The sequence below is a fragment of the Phalaenopsis equestris genome, unplaced genomic scaffold (assembly GCF_001263595.1).
Source record: "Phalaenopsis equestris unplaced genomic scaffold, ASM126359v1 Scaffold233332, whole genome shotgun sequence".
Taxonomy (NCBI): domain Eukaryota; kingdom Viridiplantae; phylum Streptophyta; class Magnoliopsida; order Asparagales; family Orchidaceae; genus Phalaenopsis; species Phalaenopsis equestris.
In genome coordinates, this window is record NW_018251282.1 from 205,243 (window position 1) to 216,688 (window position 11,446).

The 11,446-nt window shown below is 32.7% G+C and overlaps 1 protein-coding gene across 1 annotated transcript in view; it reads left to right on the top strand.

The window, feature by feature from the left end:
• The first annotated feature begins 341 nt into the window (after nt 1-341).
• The window catches only part of LOC110038629 (pentatricopeptide repeat-containing protein At1g05670, mitochondrial), a 14,195-nt gene continuing 3,090 nt past the window's right edge, over nt 342-11,446 (top strand). The window contains exon 1 of the mRNA XM_020743519.1: nt 342-3,123. Within this exon, the coding sequence (XP_020599178.1) occupies nt 454-2,646 (2,193 nt within the window). The 5' untranslated portion in view covers nt 342-453 and the 3' untranslated portion in view covers nt 2,647-3,123. The remainder of the gene's footprint in view (nt 3,124-11,446) is intronic.

The window sequence follows — 11,446 nt, forward strand, 5'->3', positions numbered from 1 at the left end:
TTAATTAGAGCAAAATTAACTAAAGTTGCTTTTATTTCTTTTTTCATATGTTTCATTGGACTGTGATAATGCGAAAATTAGATGTAGAATATCAAATATGCATTTGCAGACCATAAATTTGTAGGAGAGCCGATTGGATCAAGAACAATTTGGATGTTTGGTGTGCAACCGCCACCTCTAATGGTCACACTGTCACGTGCATCCTAGGTGCACTTGCAGCGCCTGAAGCTTTACAATTCTTTTAATTCTTTTATGAAAATATTAAAAACTTTCAAGTATACATTGTATGTCATGAATTATTTTGAATAACAAATTATTTGAGTTGAGTTTAATAATGAAGTTGCTCATGAAACAAATTATTTTGCATCATCATGGTATGATACGTCGAGGAGAGCGCACGAAGGTGAAAAGAAGAACCTGAAGGGCCGTTTCAGTTTTGCGAGGCACACCTTGATGCCCTCGGCCGTCCTCAAGAAGCCGCGCCTCGCTGACCTATCGTCTTTCCATCGCCGCACTGTCTTCCCTTCAATTCGCCGGCCGTTCTCCTCTTCCCGCTCTACGCCCATTGACACCCTGAACACCAACCTTCGCCCCTTCCCTGAGTACACTCCTAAGAAGCCCGGCATCCGCGACGCTGAACTAGTACACAATCTAACCACTGCACTGAGGCAGCGACGTCCCCACTCCCTCGGCCACACTCTCACCCCCTTCGCCGCGCGACTCCGCCCGGACCACCTTGTTTGGTCCCTCCTCCAACTCCGCTCCAACCCGGCTCTCGCCCTTTCCTTCGTGCACTGGTTCCGCCGCAACACCCGCTTCTCCGTCCCTGCCGAGGCCCAAGCCATCGCCGCACACCTCGCTCATGCTTCTGGGATTGTAGGCGCCGCTCGGCAGTTTCTGCGGCGGGGCGTCGTTTGTCACAGGAATTTTGTCGAGCAGGTTATCTACACATACCGCCACTGGTCCTCGAATCCCACCGTCTTTGATCTCCTCTTTCGAGCCGCTGTCGAGCTCGAAAGATTAGAAGAGGCCCATTCACTATTTCTCCGCCTTACTTCTTTTGGGGTCGTTGTTTCAGTGGAGTCATGCAATGCGCTCCTCTCCCATCTTCCGATTGATGCTGCCCTGAATGTTTTCCTGGAATTTCCGCTCTTTGGAGTGCGCTGGAATTCCGCTTCTTATAATATTGTGATATGTGGGTTATGCGGGGTGGGGAAGCTTGGGGAGGCCTACGACATCCTTCTTAAAATGAACTCTGAGGACGGTGTTCTGCCAGATGTCATCAGCTATAGCACCATTATCAATGGGTATTGTCGTGCTGGGGAGCTTCAGAGTGCCTATGATTTGTTTAACGAAATGTGTTCCCGAGGTTTGAAGCCAAATCAGTTTACTTTTAATAGCATTATGTCTCTTCAATGCAAGAATGGGATGGCTGGGGAGGCAGAATGGTTACTACTTATGATGGAGAATGAAGGTGTGATTCCAGATTCAGCTGTCTACACTACTTTGATCAATGGATTCTCTAAAAATGGTAACCTTTCTGCTGTGTATCGCCTGGTTAAGGAGATGAAGGGTAAAGGGTTAGTTCCTGATGCTCAGACATATACTACTTTGATTTGTAGCCTTTGTAGATCTGGCAGGATTATTGATGCTGACATGCTCTTCCAGGAAATGCTTAGAAAGGGATTAAGTGCTGATAAAGTCACTTATACGGTGTTGATTGATGGCTTTGCTAAAAATGGCAGGATTCTAGAGGCCTTTAGGCTGCACAATGAGATGTTGCAGGCTGGCTTGATTCCAAACGTTGTGACATACACTGCTCTTTCTGATGGCCTCTGTAAAAAGGGTGAGGTGGAGGCTGCAAATGAGCTTTTGCATGAGCTTTGTGTTAAAGGGTTGCAGTTAAATGTGTGTACATATAACTCACTAATCAATGGGCTTTGCAAATCAGGGAATATTGAACAGGCTATGAAGACCCTAGAGGATATGGAAGTAGCAGGACTTAGTCCTGATACATACACTTATACTACTTTGATGGATGCTTATTGCAAGCTTGGTGAGTTAACTCGAGCACATGGTCTGCTTAGGAAGATGTTAGATAAAAGCATCCAGCCAAGCATTGTCACTTTTAATGTCTTAATGAATGGATTTTGTGCTGCGGGAAAGCCTGAAGATGGGCAAAAGCTTCTTGAATGGATGTTAGGAAAGAAGATAATACCAAATGCTGCTACTTATAATTCTTTGTTAAAGAATTACAGCATGGAGAAGAACATGAAAGCTGTGACTGAGTTATATAGGGGGATGCTTGCAAAGGGCGTCTTACCAGATGAGAACACGTATAATATTCTAATCACGGGACATTGTAAGGCGAGAAACATGAAGGAGGCATGCTTTTTTCATGTGGAAATGATTGGGAAAGGTTTTAGAATGAGTACTATCTCATACAATGCTCTCATTGAAGGGCTGTTCAAGAAGAAGAGATTTATGGAGGCAAAACAATTGTTTCAAGAGATGAAAGATGCTGGTCATGTTGCCAATAAGAATATATATAGTCTTTTCATAGATTTAAACTACAATGAAGGAAATATTGAGCTGACGCTTAAACTTTGTGATGAAGCAATGGAGCAATGCTGCATTGGATATTGAGTTGCTGAAATTTGATATGAGTAAAGGAGTAGCGAATAAGATCAGGAGACGTTTTAGAATGAGGCCTATCTCATGCGACACCCTCACTAAAGGACTATACGGAAAGAAGAGGTTTATGTTTTCAATAAGAACTTATATAATATTTTCCGATATTTGAACTAACATGGAGAGAATATTGGGCTGACCCTTGAGCTTTGTAACGAAGCAATAGTGAAATGCCTCATTGGACCTTGAGTTACTGAATTTCATATCTGTAAAGGAATTTGACTGATCAAATTAAAATATTTGAGCGTCCTCATCATTAAGTGGTTTATTCTGTTGATTTTATGACTTAGTGATGTAATTGTTGGAAGGCGAACTAAAGTGATTGAGATTCTACTATGATGAGCAGTCAGCTACTTAATTTATTTTCAACTCTGTCCTGAAGCTGAGAACTTCTTTGAGGCATATGAATAGCACTCTATAATGCTTTTTCAGGTATGTTGCACTTGAAATCAACTTTTCCATTTCATTTACTAATCTGATACTGCACTAGTTTGAGCTTTGCTTTTATCGTTTGTGAAATTTTTTTCCTTTTAATTTTACTCTGGGATTTAAAATTGATTTTATTTGAAAACTTAAAGAAAACTTAAAAAGACTATCTTTTATCTCTTTTTATATGCCCATCTTTCTCTTGCTCTGTGAACGATAATGGTATGGCATTGCCCTCGATGTGGGATTGAAGAAAACGGATCTCTCCCTATGCTTGTCCTTAATTTCTTATGTTATGGATAAACTGCAAATAAGATGTTCTAGTCCTATATTTAGTTGAACTTCGTTGGCATATTGCATTATATATGACATCTGAATACATTTTTTCTTTTCTGTTACCTTAATCATTTACTATTATGTGAGTAAAGTAGAGCTTTGTTATTTCAGTCATATCTAGAATTAGGGATGATTTAAAAAGTAAGGAAAGCATGTCTTTACATTTTGTTTATTTTCCATTTGGTTTCAGTGAATGATCAATGATTTTCTAGGATTTCGATTATTATAATATGTTATTATTTATTATGTTTGTAATTCGTGTTGTGATACTTTTTATTTCTGTTTTTCTCATGTTTGGAAATACAATAAGGATCCATATGATTAAGACTATGTGGTCATGAAATAAGACATACAATACTATAGGGAGGGAGATACAATTAAAAATATCATGAAAGAATCGACAAAAAATGGCGGAGAATGATCCTGTCCCCATTCTAGCATCAAAGTTGCTCCATATTTTACTATATGTAAACACTTGGAATGAGCCTTATCTTTTTTCTGTGTTATTGATCTTGTTCTAGAAACTCTAATTTTGGATGTTGGGTGTCAAATTTCTTTTAAGTAACCAAGTTTACTCTTTTGTCTGTTACAAATCAGTATTTTCATAGAAGCTGTAGCTATTTGTTTTTTCTATGGCGATAGCTTCAATCAATTCCTTTTAAATGATATCGTATTATAACACCCTAAAAATAGATTTCAACTGAAAAATATTGGTTCAATTGAACTGCCATTAGTAGATTTGTTGCTATCAAGTGAGACAAGGCAAAGAGGAAGATGAAAGGAGAGGGAGAGTGAAAGGGGCATGTGCAACTAACTAATGAAGATCCGATGAAAGTAGTAGAAAACAAAGTCTGGTAGTACAAACCGAGAGAAGTGCATAGGTAGGCAAATTGAGTTCGAGAGATTGAAAACATATGTAGTAATAAGTATGAGAACAGATGCAACATGTTCAATCTCTTGTAAGTTTGAATGTCAAGCACATTGTGCTCTTGAGTAGGCCTGTACAAGGGTGTTAACATCGACAAAAAATCGAGCGTGAGTGTGATCTCACAGGGGAGGAGGATGAATCCATTTTTAGAGGGGTTCGTTTTGATTGCAAACAGGAAATGATGAGTGGAATTTGTTATGACCATGTTTAGTTATACATTAGATATTGTCTTATCTAAGTAAACAGACATGTTATAAAATTTTGTGTATTAAATGTAAAGAAATACTGACAAATATTTAATAATACAATATTAAGAGAATTTTATGAGGATAGTTATATAATAATTTATATAAAAATAACTAAGGCTCTATTTGGGGCGGCGGCGGTGGTGCGGTGTCTAAACCGCATCATTGTTGTATTTGAAAAACTGCATTTTTCTTGTGTTCTCGTGAAGCTGTAGTGGAAAAGTTGGTTTTTGCAACCTGACCTGGCTAAGGGTCTGTTTCAGACAGCTACAGCTTCTTGAAGAAGGTGCTGCTAGGAGAAGCTGTTGTGAAGCTGCTTCCAGGAGAAACATCTGCACTCTAGTTGGATAGATCAGCTGTGAAATTATTGTGCTACAATTATTTTTGAAATAATGAATATTTTACTTTTGAGAATGTAGCCTAATTCTTTCTCCTTTAACCATAAATCACATAAAAGGATATTGACCTCCCTCTTCCATGAGGCTGATATACCACTTTTTTGTTTTCCCATCTTGTGAGCTATAACAAAATAAAATTATCTTGTAATAAAGTTTGGCAACACAAACAAAAATTCTTAGTTCCAAATATATAAATGAAATAACTATGAGGAGCATTAATAGATATGTGAATGCATAAGAGTTGTGTTATAAGTAACTATTCTAATGATACGCTATAATATTTGCAAACAAAAGCACACAGCATTTATGTGTTTACATACGTAGCATACAAATATTATGTTCACAAATCTTTAATATCACATCAAAGAGAACACTTATGCACTTATGTTAAGATCTCATATAAGTAGAAATATATGTTTTTTTGTTAGATATATAATACATAAGAAATTAATCTCGTGTAAACAAATCTTTCAAATATATGTTGAAATACTACCCTTCCAAACATGTTAGTTGCTTTCGAAAGTGGTTAGGCGCCTAAAGCTATCCTAAATAGGATCTAAGTGCGCCTACTGCCAGAAAGCTGCATTTATCTGATTTTTTGAAAATAAAAAAAATTGTAATAGACAGCACAATTTTTCGAACAACTGCTGTAGCAACTTTACAGCTGTTTCTTTAAACAGTTGCAGCTGCCCCAAACAGATCTTCAGTTGAAATTTTAGTAATGTAATTTATTGGATAATTAAGTAATAGATTTTTTAAATTAATGATATTAAAACTTAAGATTAAAGTTGGAAAAATAAATTTATATATTTAATAAAACTTTTTGAATTTCCTTGATGAAATATGAATGTTAAAATCTATATTAAATGATCTATTTTATTCTTTTTAAGATATTAAAAAATATATATTTAGCTAAATATAATACGAGAATGCCACAAAAATTTTAAAAATTAAGTCTCAAGGTATTTTATTGTTATTTTATATAATTAAAGTTAGATTTTTTTGTTGAAAGTTATTGAAACTTAAGAGTTATATTAAGAAATTAATTTATATATGTAATTGAAAACTTTTGAATTTCATTAATGAAACTTGAACGTTAAGATCTATATTAAATGATTTATGTTATTCCTTGTAGAGTTAAAGAAACGTTTAGCTAAAAATATTAAGGGAATACAACAACAACTACAACCAAACCATTATCCCACTAAGCGGGGTCAGCTACATTTAGCCTTTTTCTCCGTTGCATCATATTTACTGTCATATTTTCATTTAATTCTAATAAACTAAGATCATTTTTATACAATGTGCCCAAGTCATCCTAAGTCTACCTCTGTCTTTCTTAACATAAGTTGAATCTAAAACATCTACTCTTCATTTAGCTAAAAATATTAAGAGAATACAACAACAACAACAAACCTTTAGCCCACTAAGTTGGGTTGGCTACTTGAAGCCTTCTTCTCAATTGCATCCTATTTAGTGTCATATTTTTGTTTAATTCTAATAACTTAAAGTCATTTTTTTACAATATGCCCAAGTCATCCTAGGTCTACCTCTGCCTCTCTTAACATAAGTTGAATCTAAAACATCTACTATTCTAATCGGATTAATTCTAATCGGATTATCAGATAGATGGTCGATGTTTAATGTGACCAAACCATCTAAAACGACTCTCTAATTTTGCCCGTCACTAGAGCTACACCAACCCAATCACAAATATATTCATTTTGCATTTTGTCTTTAAGTATAAATCCATTCATCCACCTAATCATTCTCATCTCGGCAACACTTAACTTAGTATTATGCTTCTTTTTTAAAGGTCAACATTCAGTGCCATATAGCATTGCAGGTCTCACCACCATCTTAAAAAATTTTCCTTTTAGTCTAAGCGGTTGTCTAAGTGGTAGTTATATATCACACAATAGTCCCGAAGCATAACTCCACTTCAACCAGCCAACCGAAATTCTATTAACAACATCCCCATCAATATCACCATCACTTTGAACAATAAACCCGAGATATCTAAGACGTTCCCACCTTTTTATAATTCGATCACCCATAGTTACATTTTTGTCACTAGAGCTACTACTACTAAAATTACATGTCATATATTCAGTTTTAGTTCTACTCAAATGAAGGCCTTTAGACTCTGAGGTTCACCTCCATAATTCAAGTTTTTTCTGAGCTTTTTCTCGTCTTATCCACGGGAAGGATATCATCAGCAAAAAGCATACACCAAAATACATCCTCTTGTAAGTTTCCAGTAAGACCATCCATAATTAAAGCAAAAATATATGGGCTTAAAGCCGATCCCTAATGTAAACCAACAAAAATAGAAAAAATTTGGTCCCTTATTCCTAAAAATGGGTACCAACATACTCTTTCTTTACTCCTCAGGTATCTTTTTAGTTTTTAAAATAATATTAAAGAGTTTAGTAAGCCAAGAAACGCACAAAGCTCTTAAATATTTCCACACTTCAATTAGGATATCATTAGGTCCTACAGATTTTCCACCTTTGCTTTTCTTTAAAGCCCTCTCAATTTTTTTTACTAATGCGATGGTAAAAATGAAACATTTTATTATTATTAACAATATTAGGACCACTAAGATCGATTGTATTTTTCAAACTTCATTAAAATGTTTATCAAATTAACTCACCTACCAATTTTGAATATCTTTTTTCTAAAAAAACACTCCTTGATTTTCATCTTTAATACACTAATCTGAGTTAAATCTTTGCTTTTCTTTTCTATTTGTTTGGCTAGTTTATACTTATATTTTTCACCCTCAGTATCTAATCTATTATAAAGATCACTAAAAACAGAGTTTTTAGCGTCACAATTCATTCTCTTAGACTCCCTACGAGCTATTTGATATTTTTCTCAGTCCTCTAAGCTTTTACATTTGAATCAATTTTTATAAATGTCTTTTTATATTTTATCTTTTCTTGCATGTTATTACTCCACCATTAACTATTTTTATTTATAGAAATTTTTTCTTTTTATTTTCAAGTACAATTTTTGCCACTTGTTTAATAGTTTTAATTCATTCTCTTAGACTCCCTACGAGCTATTTGATATTTTTCTCAGTCCTCTAAGCTTTTACATTTGAATCAATTTTTATAAATGTCTTTTTATATTTTATCTTTTCTTGCATGTTATTACTCCACCATTAACTATTTTTATTTATAGAAATTTTTTCTTTTTATTTTCAAGTACAATTTTTGCCACTTGTTTAATAGTTTTTATTACCTTATGCCACATAGAATTTGCTTCTTCATGAACATCCCAAATTTTGAAATTATGAATTTTACTCGTAAAAATAATTTTATTTGTGTCTTTTAGGTACCCCCATCTAATTCTTTGACGATGATTCCTAGTATTATTTATTTTACAACTCTTCATCCTAAGATTTTGAATTAATAATTGATATTGAGTAATTAAATCCTCATTTGGAATGACCTTACAATCATTACATTCTCGATGATCTCTTCTTCTCATAAGAAAATAATCAATTTGTGTTTTATTAGATTCATTCTTTTAAGTAATAATATGCTCATCTATTTTCTTGAATAAAGTATTAGCAATAATAAACTCATATACTAAAGCGAAATCTAATTCAACTCCACCTTCATTGATCACTCCAAACCCGTAACCACCATGAATATTTATAAAATCTTCTACCACTCTGCTGACATGTCCTTTTAATTCTCATCCAATAAAAATTCTTTCTTCAAGAGGTATAATTTGTATTAAGTCTTCTAAGTAATTCAAGAATTTTTCTTTAGAACCTTTATCTAAACCTACTTAAGAAGTATAAACACTTGTAATATTAAAAATCTTAGCATCAACTATAATCTTAAGGGCTTTAATTCTATCTCCAACTCTATTAATTTTTACAGCATGTTTTTTCGAACTCTTGTCTATAATTTCACTTACCCCATTTCTAGTGCGACTATTACTTGAGTACCAAAGTTTAGAAATCTAAGTTATCAATCTCCTTAAACTTTTCTCCAATCCATTTAATTTCTTGAACATATAAGATATTTATATTTCTATGAATCATAATATCAACTAATTTGATTAATTTACATGTAAGAGTACCTATATTTCAAGAACCTATCATAATATTAGTTTCATAGACTAACTTTTTTACCCGCATTCGTCCGTAATGTGGGAACCCTTGCTTATTTAACATTATACCTGAAAGCTGGGGTAGCGACCCTTACACACTTTTCATTGTATTTAAACCATATAACACGTCGCGTCTAAGGGACACCCTAACATTTACACAATTATAAAAAAGATTTATGTCATGATTTTTTCGACAAGTTTTACATTGGTTGTCGACTACCTAACGCAATCCTCCAATTTTCATATTCGAGCTTGGGATCTACAATAGCAGTGTTAGAATAAATTTAAAAAATAAGTCTCTAAGTTAGTAATTTAGATTTTTGATAATTAAAATTCGATTCCTTTTTTTTATTTATGTTTATTAAAACATAAGAGTTAAAATGTTAAATTGAGAAAATAAAAGTAATATTTAATTGAATATTTATGAATTTCATTGATGAAACGTGAAAGCTAATATTTATATTAAATGATTTACGTTATTCTATTTAAGAGTTAAAGACATTATTTAGCTGAACATAATAATAAAATGCTAGAATAAATTTAAAAATTAATTCTCTATGTTATTAATTGAATTTTTATAAATATTAACATTGTATTATAAAGTAAAGTATGTAATAGCAAATTAAAAGGATTGTGCATGTTGGGATTTGTTTGTTATAATATTATGGAAATCATTAAAATAGAAATTAAAAATTTAAAGATTAATAATAGTATGAATTAAAAATATACTATATAAATATTTTCTATAAGTATCAAATTAAAGGAGACAAAGATTTATGAGTAATGAGTAGGAGTTGGATCTTTTGACGTTAAGAGGAGTGCTCATTTATCTAAAATTATGATAAAATTATATTTCTTTTAAATCAAATGCATTAGATGATTTTTATATTTGTTGAATTGATTATTTTTGTAAATTAAATCATGATTTTTCTTTTTTCATTTAAGAGATTGATCATATTGAAGTGAATGGTGTAATGTCTTAAAACCATTTTATGGTCATTTTTTAATATATAAACTATCAAATGATTTTATTTTAATTAATGGTATTTGACAAGCATGCATGATAATTTTTTTGTAATAATATTATTGTAATTTTAGATGTATCAGCATTCACTAAATTATTGATAACTCGTAAAAATTTAAACTAACATTTTGAGGATAAAGTCTAGTGAAAATGAGTGATAAAGGAGAAGCTATTTATAGTATACGCAGTCAAAAATGAGAAATATATCCTGTTCACAACTATTTTATATTTTTTAAGAAAATTTAAGTTTATTCAGTATTGGCACTTCTTATTTATTGGGCTATAATTAGTTTGCCAATCGAACTTAAAATTTTAACTTTACCATCCAAGCATCTGCCTGTCTTAGTAATTCTAAACTCTTGGGCAGAGACGTAGCGTCGTGATGGCATATCACCTTTGTTTTGATCATTAATATTGCAACTAATTTCTATGGAATACTGGGAAAGTTTTTATATAAAGGTTGATAATAATGTTGTACATTTAGTACAAGATAGTCCCTTTCTTTCATTTATTTAGAAAGCTACAAATTTTACTCCATAGTAGAAATTTAAATTTTCTTGGTTCCTAAATTGCATTTTTTATAAACTAATGCCTTCAGAACTGCACCTTCATTTTGTGCTTCTGTGGGTTCCTATTATTGGAAGAATAATGATTTTGGGCAATTGTTTTATTACACATATTTATGTTGGACGCTTATTTCTAGTGTGTTTACCCTACTGTCTCCTCCATGATATTTTAGCATTCGATGTATTGTGACCATTATTATTTGGGACATTTACATATACATATCAGTCAAATCCTATGTATTTTAATGTCTAACACCAAACAAAGAGAAAATAAAAGTAAAGATTTAACTCAAGTAAAGTGTATTAAAGATGAAAATCAAAAAGTACTTTTCTTAGAAAAAAATATTCAACATAGGTGGGTGAGTTACTTTGATAAACTTTTTAATGAAGTTTCTGAAAATACGATCGATCTTAGTGATTTTAATATCGTGAATAATAATAAAACGTTTCATTTTTACCGTCGCATTAGCAAAAAAGAAGTTGAGGAGGCTTTAAAGAAAACCAAGGGTGGAAAGTCTGTAGGACCTGATGATATCACAATTGAAGTGTGGAAATATTTGGGAGATTTGGGAGTTTCTTGGCTTACTAAACTCTTTAATATTATTTTAAAAACTAAAAAGATGCCTGAGGAGTGGAGGAAGAGTATTTTGGTCCCCATTTTTAAGAATAAAGGGGATGCACAAGAGTGTGCAAATTATAGA